This window comes from Papio anubis, chromosome 1 (assembly GCF_008728515.1).
Source record: "Papio anubis isolate 15944 chromosome 1, Panubis1.0, whole genome shotgun sequence".
NCBI lineage: Eukaryota > Metazoa > Chordata > Mammalia > Primates > Cercopithecidae > Papio > Papio anubis.
This window is the reverse complement of record NC_044976.1, coordinates 137678370-137706032: the sequence shown is the minus strand read 5'-3', so window position 1 is coordinate 137706032 and position 27663 is coordinate 137678370. Positions and strand designations below refer to the sequence as shown.

Sequence of the window (27663 nt, the reverse complement as noted above, 5' to 3'; positions counted from 1 at the left end):
AGATCACCTGAGGTCAAGAGTTCGAGACCAGCCTAGGTAACATGGTGAAACCCTGTGTCTACTAAAAATACTGGTGTAGGACGGGTGCGGTGGCTCATGCCTGTAATCCCAGCACTTTGGGAGGTCGAGGCAGGCGGATCACCTGAGTTCAGGAGTTTGAGACTAGCCTGGCCAACATGGTGAAACACCATCTCTACTAAAATACAAAACTTAGCCGGGTGTGGTGGCAGGTGCCCATAATCCCAGCTACTCAGGACACTGAGGCAGGAGAATTGCTTGAACCCAGGAGGCAGAGGTTGCAGTGAGCCAAGATCACACCACTGCACTCCAGCCTACGGAACAAGAGGGAGACATCGTCTCAAAAGAAAAAAAAAAAAAGTTATCCCACAAATATTGTATGATTCTACTTGTATGAGGTACCTAGTAACAGGCAAAGTATAGAGACAGAAAGTAGAATGGTGGTTGCCAGGGGCTAAGGAAGAAGGAATGGGCAGTTTGTGTTTAATGGGGACGGAGTTTCAGTTTGGGAAGCTGAAAAAGTTCTGGAGATGAGTAGTGGTGATGGTTGCACAACAATGTGAATGTACTTACTGCCACAGAAACATACACTTAAAAATGGCGAAAATGATAAATTTTATGTTATATATCTATAGTATTTTACTAAAATTTGAAAAAAGTTATGGCTTATTTACACTGATATTTTCCTATAAATCTTTTTTTTCTTTGAGACGGAGTCTCGCTCTGTCGCCCAGGCTGGAGTGCAGTGGCGCGATCTTGGCTCACTGCAACCTCTGCCTCCCGGGCTCACGCCATTCTCCTGCCTCAGCCTCCCGAGCAGTTGGGACTACAGGCGCCTGCCACCACGCCCGGCTGATTTTTTTTGTATTTTCAGTAGAGACGGGGTTTCACCGTGTTCGCCAGGATGGTCTCGATCTCCTGACCTCGTGATCCTCCTGCCTCGGCCTCCCAAAGTGCTGGGATTACAAGCGTGAGCCACTGTGCCCGGCCGATATTTTCCTATAATTCTTATTAAGCATTATATGTTACGAAATACTCAGGTTCAAAAAGTAATTCAAGACATGCTACTATATTTATTTTAACAAATATTTTCGGCCGGGCACGGTGGCTCAAGCCTGTAATCCCAGCACTTTGGGAGGCCGAGACGGGTGGATCACGAGGTCAGGAGATCGAGACCATCCTGGCTAACACGGTGAAACCCCGTCTCTACTAAAAAAAAAAATACAAAAAACTAGCCGGGCGAGGTGGCGGGCGCCTGTAGTCCCAGCTACTCGGGAGGCTGAGGCAGGAGAATGGCGTGAACCCGGGAGGCGGAGCTTGCTGTGAGCCGAGATCCGGCCATTGTACTCCAGCCTGGGTGACAGAGTGAGACTCTGTCTCAAAAAAAAGAATTAAAAAAAAAAAAAAAAACAAATATTTTCATTTGGTCATACAAATCTATTTTTTTTTTTTTTTTGGAGATGGAGTCTCACTCTGTGTCCAGGCTGGAGTGCAATGGCATGATCTCACTTCACTGGATTCACGCCATCCTCCTGCCTCAGCCTTCCGAGTAGCTGGGACTATGGGCACACGCCACCATGCCTGGTCAATTTTGGTATTTTCAGTAGAGATGGGGTTTCACCATACTGGTCAAGCTGGTCTCAAACTCCTGACCTCAGGTGATCCACCCACCTCGGCCTCCCAAAGTGCTGGGATTACAGGCGTGAGCCACCATGCCCAACCAACTTTATTCTTAAATCTATTCTTAATTACATATCAGAGTTTAGAATCATTAATGCTTTCTTGTTTTGTTTTGTTTTGAGATGGAGTTTTGCTCTTCTTGCCTAGGCTAGAGTGCAATGGTGCAATCTCGGCTCACTGCAACCTCTGCCTCCTGGGTTCAAGCGATTCTCCTGTCTCAGCCTCCTGAGTAGCTGAGTACCCACCACCATGCCTGGCTAATTTTTTTTGGTATTTTTAGTAGAGATGGGGTTTCACCATGTTGGCCAGGCTGGTCTCGAACTCCTGACCTCATGATCCACCCGCCTTAGCCTCCCAAAGTGCTGGGATTATAGGCGTGAGCCACCGTACCTGGCCCACTCACTCTTCTTTTATGAAACTTAGATCCCAAAAGATACGAAGAAGTTGCTTTGACCCACAAATTTTTTTCAGACTTTTAAGAACAGGACTAAACATCTTTATTCTTTTTTTTTTTTTTTTTTTTTGAGACGGAGTCTCACTGTGTCTCCCAGGCTGGAGTGCAGTGGCGTGATCTCGGCTCACTGCAAGCTCCGCCTCCCGGGTTCACGCCATTCTCCCGCCTCAGCCTCCCAAGTAGCTGGGACTACAGGCGCCCGCCACCGTGCCCGGCTAATTTTTTTTTGTATTTTTAGTAGAGACGGGGTTTCACCATGTTAGCCAGGATAGTCTCGATCTCCTGACCTCGTGATCCACCCGCCTCGGCCTCCCAAAGTGCTGGGATTACAGGCTTGAGCCACCGCGCCCGGCCAACATCTTTATTCTAATCTCTTTATAATATTTCAGATGTTAATAGGAGAAAGAGAAAACTGTATATAAAACAATCTGGGGGCCGGGCGCGGTGGCTCAAGCCTGTAATCCCAGCACTTTGGGAGGCCGAGGCGGGTGGATCACGAGGTCAGGAGATCGAGACCATCCTGGCTAACATGGTGAAACCCCGTCTCTACTAAAAATACAAAAAAATAGCTGGGCGAGGTGGCGGGCGCCTGTAGTCCCAGCTACTCGGAGGCTGAGGCGGGAGAATGGCGTGAACCCAGGAGGCGGAGCTTGCAGTGAGCCGAGATCGCGCCACTGCACTCCAGCCTGGGCGACACAGTGAGACTCCGTCTCAAAAAAAAAAAAAAAAAAAAAACAACAATCTGGGAAATTAAAGTCAAAAGCCAGCAAACTGAAATAGAAAGGGTAAACATTAAAAATGCCAATTTTCCTCACTTTGTTGACTTACAAACAACATACATGGGCAGGAAGTCTACCTTGTGACTTCTTCCCTCTGAGATTAGATATTGTGCTTCCTCTTCCTCTCACTCTGCCCTGCTTTAGCCATCAACAAAGTTTTTTAAACAAAAACACTCATGACCTCTGAAGGATGAGGTTAAGATAAGGATGTGAAATTGCAGTGCTAATAGCCCTCTTGAGAGGGCACCAGGCCGACGCAGGCAGACAGGGCACAGGGAGGCTGCATGTGGGTCCTGCTCCTGGGCAGCTCTGCCCAATAAGGTTCCAAGTCTTAGAACAGGACACAGTAAGAATTGAAGCAAAAATGCACTCTCAAGACAAAGAGAATAAACTAACAAAAGCCCTTCTGCCGTTGGCACAGACAGAGGCTGAGGACTGACTATGCAGCAGTCTAAACCACAATCTACAAAAGTTGCTTTTGGACAGGCAAGGTGGCTCACGCCTGTAATCCCAGCACTTTGAGAGGCCGAGGTGGGCAGATCACAAAGTCAGGAGTTCCAGACCAACCTGGCCAACATGGTGAAACCTCATTTCCCTAAAAATACAAAAATTAGCCAGGTGTGGTGGCACGTGTCTGTAATCCCAGCTACTCGGGAGGCGGGGTTCGTCCGCCTTGGCATCCCAAAGTGCTGAGATTACAGGTGTGAACCACCATGCTCGGCCAAAGTTGACCTCTATTGAAATGTCTTTTCTGTTTTTTTTTCCTTCTTCCATATTCACAACTTTGTGCTTGGAAGCTGCAGGACTCCTCTCTGTTACCCACCCCATTTATACCAGATGACTATTTTTTTTTTTTTCTGGAGACAGAGTTTTGCTCTTGTTGCCCAGGTTGGAGTGCAATAGTACGATCTCAACTCACCACAACCTCTGCTTCCCGGGTTCAAGCTATTCTCCTGCCTCAGCCTGCTGAGTAGCTAGGATTACAGGCATGCGCCACCATGCCCAGCTAATTTTGTATTTTTAGTAGAGATGGGGTTTCTCCATGTTGGTCAGGCTGGTCTCGAACTCCTGACCTCAGGTGGTCCGCCTGCCTCAGCCTCCCAAAGTGCTGGGATTACAAGCATGAGCCACCACGCCCGGCCAGATGACTATTCTATATAGACAGACAAACCAAATACATACATACATATATGGTCATGAGAGAAAATCTGAAAATACAAAACAAATGAGCACTCTGGGAGGCCAAGGGAGGCAGATGAGACCAGGAGATCGAGACCAGATTGACCAACATGGGGAAACCCCGACTCTACTAAAACTACAAAAATTAGCTAGGTATGGTGGCCCATGCCTGTAGTCCCAGCTACTTGGGAGGCTAAGGCAGGAGAATCACTTGAACCTGGGAGGCAGAGGTTACAGTGAGTAGAGTAACATCTGACATGTAGGCTGATATTATCAGGTGGGTCTTGTTGTTGCTCCAAGCTGGCTGGGCCCTTACAGTGAAGCTGTGGTGCTCTCCTATTACACATAAATAATTCCACAGAATATGGACATTAGACAAGGCCACTCTGTGACTGTGAAGGATCAAGACAGAAATGAGAACACTCTGTAATGAAGTCTGAACATGGACAAAGCATAAACACTGTCCAAGACACAAAAATGACCAAACATCCGCCATCTTAGCTAATATAACTACTGTTTCTTTGCCAATCACTGTTTTAGCCTTGGTCTAATCTTCCTTCCGTTTAGGCAAGATTTATTAAGTCACCCAAATATAGAATTATGCTTGCTTTTTAACAGCCATTCAGGGCAAAGGCTGTTATTAAATCCTTCCCAAATCTAACACAAATCCCAAATCAATTAAGTCCTAATACCCTCTTACTGAGATATGCCTCCAGTTCCCCATGGAGTACATTCTCCTGCACTGCAAAGAGTAATAAGCCCAACTTGTTCAACTACATGTGTGCTCTTGGTGGGGTTTGGTTGAAGAGCACTAACAAAGTGGAAAAATGATGCATAATGCCATCTCCCAGAGGCAAGCACTGTATGTTGGCATATTTCCTTCTTGATGTTTTTCACTGTATGTCTTTATAAATATAGTTGAAATCGCCACACTATTCAGTCACCTTTATTTACTTCCCTCCTCAGGAATGAATTAATACATTTGTCATTGTTTCATAAACATTCCTATTATCATCTAGAAGGCAAGCTCCTGATAGGTGAGACAATGTCTTACGTTTCTCAGTCTCTACACAATCAAGGATGTATTAGGTTTTTAACAAATACTTATCAATGAAGTGGGATACTTTTTTTTTTTATTTTGAGATGGAGTCTCACTCTGTCGCCCAGGTTGGAGTACAATCTTGGCTCACTGCAACCTCCACCTCCCAGGTTCAAGTGCTTCTTGTGCCTCAGCCTCCTGAGTAGCTGGGATTATAGGAGCACACCATCACGCCCAGCTAATTTTTGTATTTTTGTAGAGACACTGTTTTGCCATGTTGGCCAGGCTGGTCTTGAACTCCTGACCGCAAGTGATCCACCTGCCTCGGTCTCCCAAAGTGCTGGGATTACAGGCATGAGTGGGGTACTTTGAATATTCACCCCTTGGTCTGAGGCCTAATGATTTTGGCAAATAGCACTGAAATTCTAGATTAATGAAGTGTAAAGTTGTTCTGGTGTGAGTACCATACATTGAATGAAACACAGCAGGAAGAATGAGCCAATCATTCTTCTGGTTCAAAATCTATAAGGCTCTGAATACCACATGCCTCATCTCTGGCACGTCTAGAAATAAATACCAATCCAACTTTTCTCTTTAGTTCATGAAATCCCAAGGACAAGTGTGAAAGCATTATCATTATGTCACCATGACTACAGGAAATTCTTATAATTGGATATGTGTGTGCTTATTTGTATATACATACACACCCACATACATTGACCAAAGCAAACAAAATCTCACTATCATAGTTCCTAATGACAGAGCCAAGGAGGCCAGGAATGGGTGGGGTGGCATCCACCTGTGGCCCCAGCTACGCAGGGAGGCCGAAGCCGATTTGCTTGAACCCGGGAGGTGGAGGTTGCAGTGAGCTGAGATCACGCCATTGCACTCCAGCCTGGGCGACAAACAGGGTCTCTTTTTTTGACACACTGTGTCAAAACAAAAAACGAAAAACAAAAAAAACCAGAGCCAACAAAAGGGAGAGAAGATGCTATGATGCAGTCATCATCAAATTTGTCTGATGCAAAGAAATAAGTATATGGCACCAAAGCAGGGTTTCTTAACTTTGGCATTATTGATATTTTGAGTTGGATAATTCTTTTTTCTTTCCCTTGAGACAGGGTCTCAGCTCTGCTGCTCAGGCTGGAGTGCAGTGGTGTGATCATGGCACACTGCAGCCTCGACCTCTTGGGGTCAAGTCATCCTCCCACCTCAGCCTACCAAGTAGCTGGGACTACGGGTGCATGCCACTATGCCTAGCTAATTAAATAAAAACATTTTCTTGGCAAGGCGCGGTGGCTCACGTTTGTAATCCCAGCACTTTGGGAGACTTGAGGCAGGTGGATCACAAGGTCAGGAGTTCGAGACCAGCCTGGCCAATGTGGTGAAACCCCGTTTCTACTAAAAATACAAAAATTAGCTGGGTTTGGTGGTGCACGCCTGTAATCCCAGCTACTCAGGAGGCTGAGGCAGGAGAATCACTTGAACATGGGAGGTGGAGGTTGCAGTGAACTGAGATGGCACCACTGCACTCCAGTCTGGGCAATAGAGTGAGATTCCATCTTGAAAGAAAGAAAAAAAATATATATATATGTGTGTGTGTGTGTGTATATATATATATATTTTTTTTTTTTTCTTGTAGAGACAGGGTCTCACTATGTTGTCCAGGCTGGTCTCCAACTCCTGGCTCAAGTGATCCTCCTGCCTCAGCCTCCCAAATTGCTGGGATTACAGGCCTGAGCCACCATGCCTGGCCTTGGATAATTCTTTGTTGTTGGCTGTCCTGTGCACTGTAGAATATTTAGCAGCATTATCACTGCTCTGCGTAGTGGTAAACAAATGTCCCTAGACATTGCCAAATGTTCCCTGTGGATGTGAGGTGGGGTGGTGGGAAAACTGCCTTAGGTAGAGAACTACTGAACTAAAGCAGTATGTTTTCATGGCTTTGACCACCAGCTATGTCCTGATGACAGACAAAACTATAGCTCAGCCAGAGGACTCTCCTAAACTCCCAACCACAGACCCAACATCCTGCTCGACTTTTCCACTTGATAGTGCCCAGGCACCTGAAACTCAGATAGCTCATCTCCCAGATCTCTAATCCTGGTGGATGCCACCAGCTGCACAAGCTGCAAATTCATCTACCTTTTCCTTTAACTCCCAACTCTACAGTTAATCCAATGTCCTACTAATTAAAACCTTTAAACAGTTCTCCTATCTGTATCTTCTTTATTATTCCCGTGATAACGCCTTAGTTTGTTATTTTTTCTTTTTCATTGATGTTTCTGAGTCATATTGCCTTAGTTCTAAAATGCTTAATTTCATAGCTTTTAGTTTCACTAGCTTCCAAACTATTTTCCACACTGTGCATCAATAGAATCTTTCTACCCCACAAAGATGATCATCCTTCTGTTTTCATCTTTCCTGTTCTCCCTCCTCTGGGTGATTTTTAAGGAACACTGCTAAAGGCAATTTTAAGTAACGATGGCCCAGTGAAGCAGGATCACAGAATCTTCCTTTGTCAGCATCAAAAGAATACTAAAAAAAGTTTAAGATAGATAGATAGCTCTAGAAAAAGTTAGACACACATAATCAAGGGATTTCAGCAGAATCAGGAAGAACTGCCAAGGTATGCCACTTTCCAGGGAGCTGGACAGCACTGGGTACAACCCCATGGGAGTGGGACAGCTCCCATGGGGGAGGTATCTCCAACTGGATGGACAGAGTGGGTCCAGGTACAAGTGATTTCATCCCCAGAAGGGTTAACATCACCAGCTTAGCTCCCTCTCCCATCCCAAGGCTATAGAAATATAGACACAAAGCCCTGCTACAGACCTCAAAATGTGATGTGTCAAGGGCAGAAAAACTAGTTCCAGGTAGTGAGAAGTGGGATGACAGAACTCATCCACTTCTTTTTTTTGAGAGAGGGTCTTGGTCTGTCACCCAGGCTTGAGAGCAGTGGCGCGATCTTGGCTAACTGCAACCTCCACTTCTTGGGCTCAAGCGATTTTCCAGCCTCAGCCAGGCATGAGCCATTGAGGTCCAGCTAATTTTTGTATTTTTTGTACAGATGGGGTTTCCCCATGTTTCCCAGGCTGATCTTGAACTCCTGAGGTCAAAGCAATCCACCTGCCTTGGCTTCCCAAAGTGCTGAGATGACAGATGTGAGCCAACGTGTTTGGCCCACTTACTTACTTATTTTTAAAGATAGGGTCTTGCAGGGCCGGGCACGGTGGCTCACGCCTGTCATCCCAGCACTTTGGGAGGCCGAGGCGGGCAGGTCACGAGGTCAGGAGATTGAGACCATCCTGGCTAACACGGTGAAACCCCATCTCTACTAAAAAATACAAAAAATTAGCCAGGTGTGGTGGCGGGAGCCTGTAGTCCCAGCTACTCGGGAGGCTGAGGCAGGAGAATGGCGTGAACCTGGGAGGCGGAGCATGCAGTGAGCTGAGCTCTCGCCATTGCACTCCAGCCTGGGCGACAGAGTGAGACTCTGCCTCAGAAAAAAAAAAAAAAAAAGATAGGGTCTTGCTCTGTTGCCCAGGCTGGAGTGCAGTGGTGTGATCACAACTCCCTGGAGACTTGACCTCCTGGTCTCAAGCAATCCTTCCACCTAAGCCTTCTGAGTACACGGTACTACAGGCGGATGCCACCATATCTGGTTAATTTTTTATATCTATAGTGAGACAGAGTCTCACTATATTGCCCAGGCTGGTACTGAACTCCTGGGCTCAGATCTGTCCAGCTTGCCCTCCCAAAGTGCTAGAGTTTCTCTAAAAGTTTCTACTCCATTTCAAATATGATCTGATGTAAATTATTTTAAAGTAATAATTGAAGATCAGTTCACCTTCCCTTTGGGAGATACAGGCTGGCCAAACACAGTTACAGAAAAGAAAAGTAATCAGTCAACTAAATTACTACCTGTTATAACTGTCTCTATTTAAAACAAGAGAAACACATATAAAAATGTACCATTTCCTTTACTCACTTTTGTGATAGTTTTTAAGATGGCAAGGCGATCTGTAGGGGGTGGTAAACCCACAAACAGTGTTTTGTCCAGGCGGCCCGGGCGCAGGATTGCAGGGTCAATTATATCTAGAGAAGGGAGAAAAAAGTCTTAAATAAAACCTTTTTAGTTTTTAGAGACAGGGTCTTGTTCCATCTCCCAGGCTGGAGTGCAGTGGCATGATCTCAGCTCACTGCAGCCTCAACCTCCCAGACTCCGGTGATTCTACCACCTCAGCCTCCTGAGTAGCTAAGACTACAGATGCATGCCACCATGCCTGGCTAATTTTTTTTCTTTTACTTAATTAAATTAATTAATTAATTTTTTATTTCAATAGGTTTTTGGGGAACAGGCGGTGTTTGGCTACATGAGTAAGTTATTTGGTGATTTTTGAGATTTTGGTGCACCCATCACTGGAGCAGCACACACTGTACTCAGTGTGCAGTCTTTTATCCCTCAACCACTCTCACCCTTTCCCTCGAGTCTGCAAAAGTCCATTGTATCATTCTTATGCTTTGTGTCCTGATAGCTTAGCTCCCACTTATGAGTGAGCACATACGACATTTGGCTGGCTAATTTTTGTATTTTTAGTGGAGACAGGATTTCGCCATGTTACCCAGGGTAGTCTTGAAATCCCGAGTGCAATCCACCCTTCTCCGCCTCCCAAAGTGCTGTGATTACAGACGTGAGCCACTGTGCTCAGACCAAACAAATAAAATCTTTTAAAAAATGCAGTTAGGCCGGGTACGGAGGCTCATGCCTGTGATCCCAGCACTTTGGGAAGCCAAGTAGGCGGATCACGATGTCAGGAGATAGAGACCATCCTGGCTAACATGGTGAAACCCCGTCTCTACTAAAAATACAAAAAATTAGCCGGGCGTGATGGCGGGCGCCTGTAGTCCCAGCTACTTGGGAGGCTGAGGCAGGAGAATGATGTGAACCCGGGAGGCGGAGGTTGCAGGGAGCCGAGATTGCACCACTGCACTCCAGCCTGGGCGACAAAGCAAGGCTCCGTCTCAAAAAAAAAAAAAGCAATTAATGGCTGGGCAGGGTGGCTCACACCAGTAATCCCAGCACTTTGGGAGGCCAAGGCGGGTGGATCACCCGAGGTCAGGAGTTTGAGACCAGCCTGGCCAATATGGTGAAACCCTGTCTCTACTAAAAATACAAAAATTAGCCGGGTATGGTGGCACACACCTATAATCCCACCTATTCGGGAGGCTGAGGCAGGAGAATTGCTTGATTGCTTGAGCCAGCTTGAGCCCGGGAGACAGAGGTCACAGTGAACTGAGATCATGCCACTGCACTCCAGCCCGGCCAACAGAGTGATACTGTCTCAAAAAAAAAAAAAAAAAAAACCAATTAAAATGAGATGAGAAGAACCTCTTTTTTAAAAATAAAAAATTAATAAATTGCATTTTATTTAAATGAAAAACTTCCGCTCATCAAAATACATCTCTTTGGCCACGCATGGCGGCAGATCACCTGAGGTCAGGAGTTTGAAACCAGCCTGGCCAACATAGCGAAACCCTGTCTCTACTAAAAAAAACCCCACAAATTAGCTGGGTGTGGTAGCACACACCTGTAATCCCAGCTACTTGGGAGGCTGAGGCAGGAGAATCTCTTGAACCTGGGAGGCGGAGGTTGCAACGAGCTGAGATCATACCAGTGCACTCCAGCCTGGGTGACAAAGCGAGACTCTGTCTCAAAAACAAAAACAAAAAAATAAAACATCTCCTTAAGAAAATGAAAAGTCCACCTCACCTTCTGGCCCCAAACTGCTCTTCCTCCAGGATTCCCTATCTCAGATAATGATCACCACACCATTCCACCCCACCCTACCTCCCAAATACCAGGCAGGTTTCTCCCTTCCCTCTAACCAATTTCCATCAAGCATTCCTCTGATTACGTCAACCCTCAGTCAAGGCAAAATGTAAGTCCTCCTAACTGGTTCTGCCTCTAGACTTCCTCTAGTGACCAATGGTGTGAAGCATTTTTCATGAGTTTATTTGCCATTTGTACAACTCCTATGGTGAAGTAACTGTACAAATCTTTTGGCCACTTTTATTGTTTAATGTTGATTAAATAATTTTGTAAACTGACACAGAAAAATGGTATATATTTAGGTTGTGCAACATGTTGTTGTTTTTGTTTTCAGACGGAGTCTCACTCTGTTGCCCAGGCTGGAGTGCAGTGGCACAATCTCAGCTCACTGCAACCTCTGCCTCCCGGGTTCAAGCAATTCTCCTGCCTCAGCCTCCCGAGCAGCTGGGATTACAGGCAACCACCAGCATGCCCGGCTAACTTTTATATTTTTACTAGAGATGGGGTTTCATCATGTTGGTCAGGCTGGTCATGAACTCCTGACCTCGTGATCCACCTGCCTTGGCCTCCCAAAGAGTGCTGGGATTACAGGCGTGAGCCACAGCGCCCGGCCTTTTTTTTGAGACGGAGTTTTGCTCTTGTTGCCCAGGCTGGAGTGCAATGGTGCAATCTCGGCTCACCACAACCTCTGCCTCCCGGATTCAAGCAATTCTCCTGCCTCAGCCTCCCAAGTAGCTGGGATTACAGGCATGCACCACCACACCTGGCTAATTTTTTTTGTATTTTTAGTAGAAACGGGATTTCTCCATGTTGGTCAGGCTGGTCTCGAACTCCCAACCTCAGGTGATCCGCTCATCTCGGCCTCCCAATGTGCTGGGATTACAGGCGTCAGCCACCGAGCCCGGCCAACATGTGTTTTTAAAATGTGTATACACTATGGAATGGCCAAGTTGAGACAACTGACGCAGGCATTACCTCATATTCTTACTACTTTTTTTGTGGTTAGATCACTTAAAATCTACTTTCTTGGCAATTTTCAAGTACCTTTTGGCCACTTTTAAAATGGTGTAGTTTTTTTTTTTGAGATGGAGTCTCACTCTGTCACCAGCTGGAGTGCAATGGCATGATCTCAGCTCACTGCAACCTCGGGTTCAAGTGATTCTCCTGTCTCAGCCTCCTGAGTAGCTGGGATTACAGGCACCGCCCATGTTCAGTTACTTTTTGTATTTTTAGTACAGACAGGGTTTCACCATGCTGGCCAGGATGGTCTTGATTTCCTGACCTCGTGATCTGCATGCCTTGGCCTCCCAAAGTGCTGGGATTACAGGCGTGAGCCACTGAGTCTGGCCCAAAATGGTATAGGTTTTTTATTTTTTATTTTTATTTTTAGATGGAGTCTCGCTCTGCCTCCCAGGCTGGAGTGCAGTGGTGAGATCTTGGCTTATGGCAAGCTCCGCTTCCCAGGTTCTCGCCATTCTCCTGCCTCAGCCTCCGGAGTAGCTGGCACTACAGGTGTCCACCACCACACCTGGCTAACTTTTTTTTTGTATTTTTAGTAGAGACTGGGTTTTACCGTGTTAGCCAGGTTGGTCTAGATCTCCTGACCTTATGATCCGCCTGCCTCGGCCTCCCAAAGTGCTGGGATTACAGGCGTGAGCCACCACTCCCAGCCTAAAATGGTGTAGTTTTTAATCCTTTATCAGATATATGCTTTGCAAATATTTTCTCCTAGTCTTTGGTTTATCTTTATATTCTCTTATTTGCATTTTTTTAAGAGACTGGGTCTCACCACGCTGCCCAGGCTGGCCTCGAACTGCTGAGCTCAAGGGATCCTCCCACCTCAGTATCCTGAGTAGCTGGGTTTACAGGTGTGTACCACTGTACCTGGTTTATTGGCAGTTTTTGAAGAGCAGTTCAGTTTATCTATTTGACCTTTTATGGTTTGTGCTTTTAATGTCATATAGGAAATCTTTGCTTAAATCAAATTTCTCCAATGTTTTCTTCCAAGAGTTTTATAATGTTATTTTCAATGGTCTTTGATCCATTTTTAGTTATTTTTTGTATGTGGTAAAAGGTATTAAGGTTCAATTTTTCTTTTTGCATATGGATATTCAACTGCTCCAGTACCATTGTTGAAAAGACTATACATTCTCCACTGCATTGCCTTTGTGCTTTTTGAAAACATCAACTATCTAGATATGCATAGCAATGTTTCTGGATTTTTTTTCTGTTCCTTTGATCTATCTGTCTCAGTTCTATGCCAATTACCATGCTGTCGAAACATCTTTTAATTTAAACATATAAATACACGCCAGGAATGGTGGCTCACGCCTGTAATCCTAGCACTTTGGGAGGCTGAGGCAGGTGAATCGCTTGAGGTCAGGAATTCAAGACCAGCCTGGCCAACATGGTGAAACCCTGTCTCTATTAAAAATTAAAAACCTAGCTGAGCATGGTGTTGCGCGTGCCTGCAATCCCAGCTACTCGGGAAGCTGAGGCGGGAGAATCGCTTGAACCTGGGAAGCGAGGTTGCGGTGAGCCCAGATCATGCTACTGCACTCCAGCCTGGGCAACAGAGTGAGGCTCCATCTAAAAAAAAAAAAAAAAAACCCACAAAAAACTCCCCACCACAAAAACAAATCTTAAAGCCAGCTCTATATGCCCCAAGGTAAAGGGGTATACTGATGATAATAAAGCATTCTTAGTTTGGGAGTCCTATAATCACTTAACATCTCTGACAAATATCACACTTAATATTATGTAGTTTATTATTTTAATAAGTTATTTACAGTAAAAGACATTCTGGACACTTTATATACATCTTAGTATTAGAGGACTTAAACTATACTTCACCAAAGGCTGTTGCAAGATGCTATGTATTACAACATTAGAAATGAGATGCTAATCTCTTCCCTAAACAGGCCCCTACCATTGTCTTTCTCATCTTAGTTAATGTGAACTCATTCTCCCAGTTTTTCAAGCCCAGACCTTGGAGCTATGCTTGATTCCACTTTCCCACATCCTTAACTACTCCATTAGCAAATCAGGTCAACCCTATGACACAATATATTCAGATTCTTTCTACATCCACAGCTATCACCCAGCTCAAACCACCACCATCTTGCACCTGCATTATTCTCACAGCTTCCCAACTGGTTCCCTATTTAATTGTGTCAGAGACAGAATTTTTTTTTTTTTCCTTCTGCCCTCTCAACCCAGCTTTTCCCAACTGTGGGAAAACTGGGAAGAGAAAGCCTAAGAGACAGAATTCTTAGGTAGAAGACTAAAAATAACAATTCTGATATTTACAATAAAAATGGCACTAACAGGCCGGGCGCGGTGGCTCAAGCCTGTAATCCCAGCACTTTGGGAGGCCGAGATGGGCGGATCACGAGGTCAGGAGATCGAGACCATCCTGGCTAACACGGTGAAACCCCGTCTCTACTAAGAAATACAAAAAATAGCCGGGCGAGGTGGCAGCGCCTGTAGTCCCAGCTACTTGGGAGGCTGAGGCCGGAGAATGGCGTGAACCCGGGAGGCGGAGCTTGCAGTGAGCTGAGATCCGGCCACTGCACTCCAGCCTGGGCGACAGCGCGAGACTCCGTCTCAAAAAAAAAAAAAAAAAAAATGGCACTAACAATCCCAACACTTTAAAGAGAAAGTCCATTCACTCACAAATGAAATGGCTGCCTGAAAAAGAACCCTCCTTTCATCTGTTGATAAGCAGCATCTACTGTTCTATATCAAGCTCCTCCCTCCCCTCAAAAAAGCTATCACAGCTTGCCATGGGTAAAAAAACATTAATTAAAAAAGAAAAAAAGTTAAAATTGAGAGGTAACAGTAGCAACTTTTAACTTTAGGAAAATATTAATTTTGTTACAAATGGACCCTCAATTTTTAACAAAGGTAACAAGACAATTCAATGAGGGAGTAATTAATCTTTGCCACAAAGGTGCTAGGACAAGTGGTTTTTTGTTTGTTTGTTTGTTTCTGTTTTTGGAGACAGGGTCTCACTCTGTAGCCCAGGCTGGAGTGCAGTGGTATATCATAGCTCACTGCAGCCTTGATCTCTGGGGCTCAAGCAATCTTCCCGCCTCAGCCTCCCAAGTAGCTAAGACTACAGGCATGCACCACCATGCCCATTTAATTTTGTTTTGTTTTTGTGTATTTTTTGTAGAGGTGAGGTCTCACTATGTTGCCCAGGCTGGTCTTGAACTCCTAAGCTCAAATAATCCCCTGGCGTTGGCCTCCCAAAGTGCTGGGATTATAGGCATAAGTCACTGCACTGGGCCTGAAAGGGATATTGACACCCAAAAGAATCAATTTGCACACTTTCCTCACAATACGCACACAAATTAACTCAAAATGGATCAAAGACCTAAATGTAAGAGCTAAAATTTTATGAGAAGAAAATGTGGGAGTTAATTTTAGTGACCTTCAGTTAGGCAGTGATGTTTATACCATTGATACACCATCAACATTGCAGGCGGTAAAAGAAAAAACATATAAATTGGAATTTATCAAAATTAAAAACTTGTGTTTCAAATGACATCAAAAAAGTGAAAAGACAATCCACAGATTGAGTGAAAATATATGTAAATCACATATCTGATTTTAGATTTGTACCTAGAACAAAGAAGCTACTCAATGACAATGCAAATAACCTAACTGAAAAATGATTCAAACAGACATCTCTCCAAGGAAGACACACAAATGACCAACAAGCACAATAAAAGATGCTCAACACTATCAGTTATCAGGGAAATGCAAATCAAATCAGAATGAAATACCACCTCACATCCACTAGAATAGCTATAATAAAGACAATAACAGGTATTAGTAAGAATGTGAATAAATTAGAATTCTCATATCTTTTAATGTCAGAATTACTAGTGGGAATATAAAAATGAAGCAGCCACTTTGGAAAAGAGTTTAGCAGTTTCTCAAAATGTTAAACATGGAGTTACCACATGATCCAGCAATTCCACTCCTAGGTATAAACTCAGGAGAAATTAAAACATATGTCCATACAAAAATGTATACATGAATGCTCATAGCAACATTATTCATAAGAGCCAAAAAGCAGAAACAGCCCAGATGTCCAAATGGTGAATAAACAAAATGTGGTATATCCATACAATGGAATATTATTTCATAATAAAAAGGAATGAAGTACTGATACATTCTATATGAATCTTGAAAACATTATGCCAAAGAAGCCAGACTCAAGAGCCCTCATATTGTATAATGCTATTTATATAAAATATCCAGAATAGACAAATTTATATAGACAGAAAATTCATGATGGCCAGTAGTGGCTCATGCCTAAAATCTCAGTACTTTGAGAGTCCAAGGCAGGGGGCATGCTGCAGGCCAGGAGTTTGAGACCAATCTGGCTAACATAATGAGACCCTGTCTCTCCAAAAAAAAAAAAAAACAAAAAAACAAAGTAGATTAGTGGTTGTCTAAGGCTGGAGATGAGAAAAGTTAAAGGGAATGCTAACAGGCATAAGATTTTTTAAAGGCGACGAACATATTTTTTTTTGAGATAGGGTCTCACTCTGTTGCCCCAGCTGGAGTGTAGTGGCGCAATCTCCGCCCACTGCAACCTCTGCCTTCTGGCTTCAAGCGATTCTCCTGCCTCAGCCTCCTAAGTAACTGGGACTATAGGTGCATACCACCATGCCTGGCTAAATTTTATATGTTTTTGGTAGAGACGAGGCTTCACTGTGTTGGCCAGGCTGGTCTCAAACTGGCCTCAAGTGATCCACTCACCTCAGCCTCCCAAAGTGCTGGGATTATAGGCATGAGCCACACCCGGCCCAGGTGATGCAAATATTCTAAGATTAGATTGTTGGGATGGCTGTAAAGGTATGTAAATATACCAAAACCATTGAATGGTATACTTAAAATGGGTAAATTTTATGATATGTCACTTATATCTCAGTAAAGCTTTTTAAAGAAATGGATCCTCAGACTAGCAACACTATAAATATATACGCTGAAAATAATTACAAGATCAGACAACCTTCATGAAATAGGTTTCTACTCATGATTCATTAAACAAATAAGAAGAATGATGTTTTTTGTTTGTTTGCTTTGAGACAGAGTCTTGTTCTGTTGCCCAGGCTGGAGTGCAGTGGTACAATCTCAGCTCACTACAACCTTCTCTTCCCAAGTTCAACCAATTCTTGTGCCTCAGCCTTCCAAGTAGCTGGGATTAGAGATGTGTGCCACCATACCAGCTAATTTATTTATTTATTTATTTATTTTTGTATTTTTAGTACAGACGAGATTTTCCCATGTTAGCTAAGGTTGGTCTTGAACTCCTGGCCTCAAGTGATCTGCTCACCTCGGCCTCCCAAAGTACTGGGATTACAGGCATGAGCCATTGCACCTAGCTGTAAACAAATAATTATTGAGCTCTACTACATACCATGGCAGCTATCTCAGCCGAAGTTCTGGCTGGGCATAACCTAATTTTAAAAGGGAAGTACTGTGCCAAAGGACAAAACATACAGGGTTGACCATGGCACCAAGCCATTGTTCAATTACCTTCAAATGCATTCAGCAATGACCCAAAGCATCCAGACTAGATGTGTAAGGAAACACTCCATTTAGCTTGGAACTTCAGTGGTAAATATCTTCGTACAATGAAATAAATACCTTCTCTGTGAGCTATCCACTCTTTCATCTGATTATTATTATTTTTTGAGACAGAGTCTTGCTCTGTCGCAAGGCTGGAGTGCAGTGGCACAATCTTGGCTCACTGAAACCTCTACCTCCCAAGTTCAAGCTATTCTCCTGCCTCAGTCTCCCGAGTAGCTGGAACTACAGGGGCGTGTCACCATATCCAGCTAATTTTTGTATTTTTAGTAGAGATGGGTTTCACCACGTTGGCCAGGATGGTCTCGATCTCTTGACCTTGTGATCTGCCCGCCTCAGCTTCCCAAAGTGTTGGGATTACAGGCGTGAGCCACCGCACCCAGCCTTCATCTGATAATTATTAAGGGCTTAGAATGGACAGAGACTCTAACTAGAACCTACCTCTCACATATAAAAGTGCAGAATAAATCCCTGCCCTGCAGAAGGTTGCACATCATAATCATAATTTACTTATTTCTTCTTTTCTTTTTTTTTTTGAGACAGGGTCTTGCTCTGTCATCTAGGCTGGAGTGCAGTGGTGCAATCACAGCTCACTGCGGCCTCAAACTTCTGGTTTCAAGTGATCCTCCTGCCTCAGCTTCTCAAGTAGCTGGGATTACAGGTACACACCAGTGCATATGGCTAATTTTTATTTTTATTTTTTTTGAGATGGAGTCTTGCTCTGTTGCTCAGGCTGGAGTGCAGTGGCGTGATCTCGGCTCACTGCAACCCCCGCGATTCTTCTGCCTCAGTCTCCTGAGTAGCTGGGACTACGGGCACGTGCTGCTACCATGCCCGGCTAATTTTTATTTTTAGTAGAGACGGGGTTTCACAATGTTGGCCAGGCTGGTCTTGAACTCCTGGCCTCATGATCTGCCTGCCTTGGCCTGCCAAAGTGTTGGGATTACAGGCGTGAGCCACGGCACTTGGCCTAATTTTTTATTTTATTTTGTAGAGATGGGGTCTTGCTTTGTTGCCCAGGCTAATCTTGAACTCCTAACATCAAGAGATCCTCTTGCCTCAGCCTCCCAAAGTGCTGGGATTACAGATGTGAGCTAACACACTCAGCCCTTATTTATTTTTCAACTAAGCCATGCATAGAAGGCAGAAATTCTTTCTGGATTGTATACTGCTACTGGTAGAAAATAGATAATTATTGAGTAGAAGAGAAAGTACTAAGATACTTGGGTTTCATAATTGTGCAGGAGTATCTTTTTTAAACAGCTAGATAATAGATTAAGGGGGAACAGGCAGTTTCCTAACTGAGAACATCCTTTACAGGAGTTGGTATGTGAAGAAGGGAATGCAAAGATGTGCGTAGGAGAGACTAAGGCTAGGGTACAAGGAACTGCATTTCCTCTGGTTAAGCACAAGGCAGTCGCTTATTTCCAGAAGAGAATGTGGACTTTGATACAGCACACATTAGAAGAGGGCTAGGGCTGTGCGCAGTGGTTCACGCCTGTAATCCCAGCACATTTGGGAGGCTGAGGCAGGAGGATCGCTTGAGCCAGGAGTTTAAGACCAGCCTGGGCGACATAGTGAGACGTCATCTCTACAAAAAAGACCTTTTTTTTTTTTTTTTTTTTTTTTTTTTTTTTTAAAATTAGCTGGGTGTGGTGTTATGTGCCTGTAGTTCCAGCTGAGGTGGGATGATCTCCTGAGCCTAGGAGGTCGAGGCTGCAGTGAGCTGTGACTGCACTACTGTACTCTAGCCTAGGCTACAGAGTGACACCCTGTCTCAAAAATACAAATAAATAGATTAAATAAAAGAAGAGGTCTGTCCCAGTTCTTCGGAATAACCAAAGGTGGAATGGTGAGAGGACAGTATTTTCATTTACTTTCTAAGCATTAATACTTCAATAATTGAGAAAAAAGTTAAAGGCAAGAAGATGAAAAATAAGAAAAAAGAAGACATTTAGGATATCAGTCCAGGAGGGTTTAACATCCAAGTGCTAAGTACACAAATTAAACAAACAAACAAAAAGTCACATAGAAAGAATGAGAATGACATGGAACCTTTAAAAGAAAAAAAAGCAATGTCTATAAATTATGAAGAAAAATAATTTTAAACTCAAAATTATATCCCAGCTAGGTTACCAATCAAAATTAGGGTGGAATAAAGATATTTTCAAATATAAAAGAACTATAGGGGATGGTCTCACATTTGGAAAAACAAATCAAATATACAAGCAGTCAAAAAAAATCTACTTCCTACATAATCTTTCTTAGAAAAGCCACTGAAAGATAAGCGCCAGCAAAATGAGGGTGTGAGCAAGGTAGAAAAACTACACACAAAAAACCCATGAGATCAGAAACAAAGGGCAAATAAAGGAAAACAGTCAAGGAAGTACTGAAATAACAGCTGTTTAGACCACAGGCATAAAGCAATCAGTCCAGATTAAAGCAGGAAGGTGGAAAGCTCTAGAAGGAGGGCTCCGGAAACAAACAAACAAACAAACAAACAAATGGAACTGGTACATCATTTGAATAAATAACATCGACAGCTGTATAAAATATGTGATGAACAGGAAACAAAGCAAAAGAAAAGAAAAGAACGAGGGCCACTGAATCCAAGAACAAGAGTTATATGAGAAAGGAAACCTAATCAGTGTCATGCTTGGCTCAGCAGAGAGAAATATTGACACAGCCATAGTAATGTAAACACTAGTGACTTAACCAAGAGTTGTGATCAAACTATATTACAATACTGGGAGGATAGGGGAGAGGACAGATGATGTGGCAGTGATGGTGGGAGTGGAGGGTATGGAGAAAGGGTGAATGTAAGATAACTAAATCTTCATCTACCTTAAAATGAGGTTAATGGGCAGTGTTTAAAATTGATAAGAAATAGCTATATGAGCATATTTGAAAATATGAAAAAAAACAGCTCAAGTGGTTGCCTCTCAGGGGATTAGAAGGGATGGGACAGAAAACTACAGTTTTTGTTATAAGCTTTTCCTGACATTTGATTTGAAACTGGGGTCCCTCCCTCTACATGTGAAAATTACAACTGAAGATGAGATTTGGGTGGGGACACAGAGCCAAACCATATCACTCACCAAGGTTCAACTTTTGCACACGTTTAGGGCTGTTGTGAGGTTTAACATGGTAAAGCATCCAACAGAGGGCCTGACACGTAGTAGGTGCTCCAAAACCTAGTTGTTATTACTGGTGATTGTTTTAAAATAATAGGGACTTGTAAAGAAAATGAAATGAACTTAGTTTCATCTCCTTGAACAGACATTTTAGAACTGAAAATAGACTAACTTTTATCTAAGTGTCCCCTATCTCAGAAGTGGCAAAACCTTTTACCCAGTATAGATAAAACAATCTAACAATAAGAATAAGAATAGCCCTTATTTATTTTCTTTCTCTTATCTCACATCTAATTCCAGAAAATCCTATTGGTTTTACTTTCAAAATATGTCTCAAATTTTACCACTTCTTACTTCTCCCATTAAGCTCACACAAATTCTCCATGGACTGACCGTAGATCTTCTGGTTCAGAGTATCTTTTGTGTCAAGGACTTTTTTGGAATACAGAAAGTTTATGGATTGCTTCTTTTTTTTTTTTTTTTTTTTTTTTTGAGACGGGGTTTTGCTCTGTCGCCCAGGCTGGAGTGCAGTGGCGCGATCTCGGCTCACTGCAAGCTCCGCCTCCCGGGTTCACGCCATTCTCCTGCCTCAGCCTCCGGAGTAGCTGGGACTACAGGCGCCCGCCACCTCGCCCGGCTAGTTTTTTCGTATTTTTTAGTAGAGACGGGGTTTCACCGTGTTAGCCAGGATGGTCTCGATCTCCTGACCTTGTGATCCGCTCGTCTCGGCCTCCCAAAGTGCTGGGATTACAGGCTTGAGCCACCGCGCCCGGCCATGGATTGCTTCTTAAACGTTTTTCAATGTATAAAGTAAAATACATCAGAAAGATTACAAGGAAGTCAAGGGTATTAAAAGCTACCAAACTGTTAGGAAAACTGCTCATTACCCTCCAATAGCTCCCCATCACATCAGAATAAAATCCACACCCCTTACTGTGGCTTAAAAGGCCCCTTGCACCTCTCTATCACTGTCCCCCTTACTCATTTCGCTTCAGGCACACAGGTCGTCTTGCTGGTTTTCCAACACGCCAAGCTTGTTCTCCTCTCAGGGCCTGTATATCATTTGTTCTCTATCTGGAATACTCTCATCTCCCAGATTTCTGCATGGCTTGGTTCGCATCCTTTGGGTTCATATACACATGCCATTTTCTGAAGAAGTCTTCCCAGGCAACAGCACCTAAATCAGCCTCCCCTCCCTAACCACTAGTCACTCTCTATCTTCTCACGCTGTTTCTCTTTTCTTTTTTTTTGAGACAGAGGCTCGCTCTGTCGTCCAGGCTAGAGTGCAAAGGCACAATCTCAGCTCACTGCAACCTCCACCTCCTGGATTTTCAAGAGATTCTCCTGCCTCAGCTTCCCAACTAGCTGGGATTACTGGTGCCCACCACCACACCCAGCTAATTTTTGTATTTGTAGTAGAGACAGTGTTTCACGATGTTGGTCAGGCTGGTCTTGAACTCCTGACCCCAGGTGATCCATCCTCCTCGGCCTCCCAAAGCGCTGGGATTACAGGTGTGAGCCACTGCGCCCAGCCTCATTTTATTTATTTATTACTCCCACCCCACCCCACCCTGTTCCCCAGCTCCAAAGCAGAATATATGCCGGCAAGGAATTTTGTGATTTTTCATCTTCGAATTCCCACAGCTAAGCAGGATGACGTATACAGTAAAAACTCAGTAATTATTTGATGAATGAAAGAGCAAATCTCCTTACAGATTGAAGAAAATTGTATTAATATGACTGATCCACAACACCAAACCTTAAGATGACTAAACAACTTGCACAATAAAGGTAGAATGTGTTAAAAAGAGAAATATAGGTACTAAGGATTAAAGCTGACCACAAATATATATATATATAAAATATTTATTTAATTTTATTTATTTATTTATTTATTTATTTTTGAGACGGAGTCTTGTCGCCCAGGCTGGAGTGCAGTGGCACAATCTCGGCTCACTGCAACCTCCGCCTCCCAGGTTCAAGCTATTCTCCTGCCTCAGCCTCCTGGGTAGCTGGGATTACAGGTGCCCGCCATCACGCCCGGCTAATTTTTGTACTTTTAATAGAGACAGGGTTTCGTCATGTTGGCCAGGCTGGTTTCGAACTCCTGACCTCAGGTGATCCTCCTGCCTCAGCGTCTCAAAGTGCTGGGATCACAGGTGTGAGCCACCGCACCCAGTCTACTGCAAATATATTTACACTTCCATTTTCTCTCCTTTTAGAAGCTGGGCCTTTCTGTCAGTACCCTGAACAATAGAGTTTACCTAGTCTGGACTTTGCCTTTAAGAAGAACGGCAGCTTCCATTTTCAACGCTTAGAATCTGCCTACCATGTAAGAAGTGCAAACACCCTGAGAGAAGCACGCTACTGGAAGCCCAAGCCACATGAAGAGGCATTAAAAGATGATAACTGGGGCCAGGTACGGTGGCTCACATCTGTAATTCCAGCACTTTGGGAGGCTGAGGCAGGCGGATCACCTGAGGTCAGGAGTTCAAGACCAGCCTGACCAACACGGCGAAACCCCATCTCTACTAAAAAATACAAAATCAGCTGGGCGTGGTGTGCATGCCTGTAATCCCAGCTACTCGGGAGGCTGAGGCAGGAGAATCACTTGAGCCTAGGAGGCAGAGGTTGCAGTGAGCCGAGATCACACCACTGCACTCCAGTCTGGGCGACAGAGTGAGACTCCGCCTCAAAACAAACAAACCCCAAAAAGATGATAATTATTTGGGGGCTCGGTTGGGAGAGAGACCAAGGATTGTGAAGACATTGTGAGTAAAGAGGCCACTGTGGAAATGGATTCTCTGGTCCAGCCACTCCAGCTGATAGCATGTGGATCCAAGATGAACCACCCAGACAAGCCCATCCCAAATTCCTGACCTAAAAATTGTGAGCCAAGCAAAACTGGTGATTTTTTTTTTTTTTTTTTAAGATGGAGTCTCAATCTGTTGCCCAGGCTGGAATGCAGTGGTGCGATCTGGGATCACTGCAACCTCCGCCTCCTGGGTTCACGTGATTCTCCTGCCTCAGCCTCCTGAGTAGCTGGGATTGCAGGTGCCCACCACCACACCCAATTAATTTTTATATTTTTAGTAGGGATGGAGTTTCACCATGTTGAGTAGGCTGGTCTTGAACTCTTTACCTCAAGTGATCCTTGGCTTCCCACAGTGCTGGGATTACAGGTGTGAGTCACTGCACCCAGCCACAAATGGTGGTTTTAAAGCACTAAGCTTTACAGTAGTTTGTTATGCAGCAATGGCTAACCAGAACATCAAACAAGGAGGGAATTTTTTTTTTTTTTTTTTTTTTTTTTTTGAGACGGAGTCTGGCTCTGTCGCCCAGGCTGGAGTGCAGTGCCGGATCTCAGCTCACTGCAAGCTCCGCCTCCCGGGTTTACGCCATTCTCCCGCCTCAGCCTCCCGAGTAGCTGGGACTACAGGCGCCCGCCACGTCGCCCGGCTAGTTTTTTTATTTTTTTTTTTTTAGTAGAGATGGGGTTTCACTGTGTTAGCCAGGATGGTCTCGATCTCCTGACCTCGTGATCCGCCCATCTCGGCCTCCCAAAGTGCTGGGATTACAGGCTTGAGCCACCACGCCCGGCCGAAGGAAATTCTTAAAGCTAAGCAGACAAGAAGTTATAAGCAATCAAAACAATGTCACATGATAGTATACAATGGAGCAGAACTGCCAAATAAGCATGAAAACAAGTGAAGAAGATCTAGAACATTTATTATTACTATTATTATTTTTTGAGACAGTTTCGCTTTGCCGCCCAGGCTGGAGTGCAGTGGTGCAATCTTGGCTCATGGCAACCTTCACCTCCTGGGTTCAAGCAATTCTCCTGCCTCAGCCTCAGCCTCCCAAGTAGCTGGGACTACAGGCGCATGCCACCATGCCCAGCTAATTTTTTTGTATTTTTAGTAGAGATGGGGTTTCACCGTGTTAGCTGATGGTCTCAATCTCCTGACCTTATGATCCGCCGGCCTCGGCCTGCCAAAGTGTTGGGATTACAGGCATGAGCCACCGTGTCCAGCCGGATCATTTATTTTTAAATGTAGGTCATTAATGCAACAGATTTGTTAAAGGGGAAAAAAGGATGGAAGAGTTTTAGGGGAAGACAATATACATACATAGGGAAAAAAACAAAACACCGGTACCACATTATGATTCATCTGCCATTCTTAACACAGGTTTTAAAATAAACAGGCCAGGCGCAGTGGCTCATGCCTGTAATCCCAGCACTTTGGGAGGCCGAGGCAGGCAGATCACCTGAGGTCAGAAGTTTGAGACCAGCCTGGTCAGCACGGTGAAACCCTGTCTCTACTAAAAATACAAAAATTAGCTGGGCGTGGAGGCACGTGCCTGTAGTCCCAGCTACTTGGGAGGCTGAGGCAGAAGAAACCTTTGAACCCGGGAGGCAGAGGTTGCAGTGAGCTGAGATCACGCCACTGCACTCCAGTCTGGGCAGCAGACCAAGACTCTGTCTCAAAATAAATAAATAAATAATAAAATAAACAAACTTAAAATATGGTGAGGGCTGTTAACGATAGACTATGTTATACAGGAAACGAAAGACTGATGCTGTGGTTTGAACATATTCCCCAAAGTTCACGTGCTGGAAACTTAATCCCCAATAAAACAGTGTTGAGAGGTGGGGCCTTTAAAAAGTGATGAGGTCATGAGGGCTCTGCCTCATGAATAATGCTGGTTCCAAGGGATTGGGTAAGTTATTGCAGAAGTGGACTCTTGATCAAAGGATATGTTTAGCCACTCTCTCTATTTTTTAAATAATAGAGACAAGGTCTCACTATGTTGCCCAGGCTGGTCTTAAACTCCCAAGCTCAAGCGATTCTCCTGTCTCGACCTTGTAAAGTGCTAGGATTACAGGCATAAGCCACCATGCCCAGCTTGGCCACTTTCTTCCTTTTTTTAATGTCTAATCATTTATTAACTATGTTTCTGTATTATATTATTAATACATTGCATACATGACAAGCCATACATCAAAACCAGATAGTACAATTAAATAAAATAACAGATAATAATTTTAGCATTTTCTTGTCTCACCACCAACAGATATTAAGCCCATCCTTACTAATTTATGCTCCTCACTTTAAAAAGGATGATCACACACCAGAAAAAACTAGATCAATGTATTTCTTCAAAGAGGCTTTTTTGAGAGAAACACGGCCCTCATTTCCTACTCCCCAGCATCCCCCCCTCTCTGCTTCTCTTTTTTCCAGGTTTCCTCTAATGAAACCAATCTTTTGCTATACAAAATGCTTTTTGGTAGGCTGAGGAAAACAGTCAGTTGTTCAGCTCAGGCAGTTGAGATAAATGTCCAAAGATAGGGTAAAATTAATTAAACTTTATTTGTCCACCCTTATTCATGGGACCATGGTTTCTTCCTGTCCAGGCCACTTTCCTTTTGCTCTCTCATGCATGCTCTTGTGCTCTTCCACCCTTTCACCTTGGGATGATGCAGCAAGAGGGCCCTTGACAGATGCAGGCCACTCAATCTTGACCTTCCCAGCTTCCTGAACTAGAAGAACTGAATCTCTTCTTTTTAACACTAATTACCCAGTTTCAGGTATTCTATTATAGCAACACAAAACAGACTAAGACAAGCATCTTTTTGAAATATGTGAGAAAAGATCTGTATCTTCTTATGAAAGGGAAAATGTGATTCTGCTCAACTCTGAGGGACTTTCTTCTAGGATGACTCTGTGATTTTATGACCTAATGACTGTTCCCACTACTATTACAAAACTGCTTATGAACATGATAATAATTACTAAATAGCTACCTGCTGTTTACTACCACTGTGGTAGATACATTACCAACATCATTTAACCTTTGTGGCAATCCTGCCAATTAAGTATTATCATCCTCATTTTAAAAGTGCCAAAATGATGGTCAGCAAGATGAAGTAATATAGTCCCAAGGTTACTATGGTATAATACAGAATATAATTGGTCTTTGCCCACCGTTCCTGGCATAGACCTTCAAAAATCCTTGCAATTTCCTGAATGCCAGGAATATCTTTGTTGAGCTAATATGGTGACACATAGTGGCCCCACAGATAGCTTCAGGCAGGGGACTGATCACCAGAAAGATCAAGCATGTGATTAGAGTTGTAACTCTGAGCCACCTTCTGCACTTCTATAGTCTTGAGCCCTTTTCTGAATCTCTCAAAGAATGCTTAACCTTGAAAACAATTTTCAGTAATCATTAAGGGCAGATATGAGGGCATGGCTCCAGCATAAAACCTTAAAAATCTATCTTTAACTTCTAGTAGAGTGAAGAGTATGGTTTTTATTTCCTATAAGCTAGCGAGAAACCATAAAACACAAATTCTTAAAATACTTTTGTGGTCAAAAGTGTATGCCGGTCGGGTGCAATGGCTCACGTCTGTAATCCCAGCACTTTGGGAGGCCGAGTTGGGCGGATCACCTGAGGTTCAGGAGTTCAAGACCAGCCTGGCCAACATGGCGAAACCCCATCTCTACTAAAAATACAAAAAATAGCTGGGCATGGTGGCAGCACCGGTAATCCCAGCTACTCAGGAGGCTGAGGCAGGAGAATCACTTGAACCCAGGAGGCAGAGGTTGCAGTGAGCCAAGGTCATGCCACCGCATGCCAGCCTGGGTGACAAAGTGAGATTCTGTCTCCAAAAAAAAAAGAAAAGAGTGTATGCTGCAACTGTTCTCAGCCAAAAAGAGCTTTCTAAGCACGAACACAGAAAAGCAATCTCATGGGATCCAAGCAGTAATACTATGCTTTTTACTATAGCTTATGCAAAAGCTTTCTAAGCCTTTATTTCAACTACGAAGTTTCCTTTCACAGAACCAGAAAGGGATTGTCCAAATTTAATCTTCCTTTCCTAGGATGCGTGTGAATTATATTGTTTATAAATGCTACAAGTTTTTACTTTTATTTTT

General features: G+C 43.8%; 1 protein-coding gene across 5 annotated transcripts in view; it reads right to left on the bottom strand.

The window, feature by feature from the left end:
* Positions 1-27663, bottom strand: part of NVL (nuclear VCP like) — a 97574-nt gene that overhangs the window by 8432 nt on the left and 61479 nt on the right. For all 5 annotated transcript variants that reach the window (XM_031655426.1, XM_031655418.1, XM_031655423.1 and 2 more), the window contains one exon: positions 9141-9247. In XM_031655426.1, the coding sequence (XP_031511286.1) occupies positions 9141-9247 (107 nt within the window). The remainder of the gene's footprint in view (positions 1-9140; positions 9248-27663) is intronic.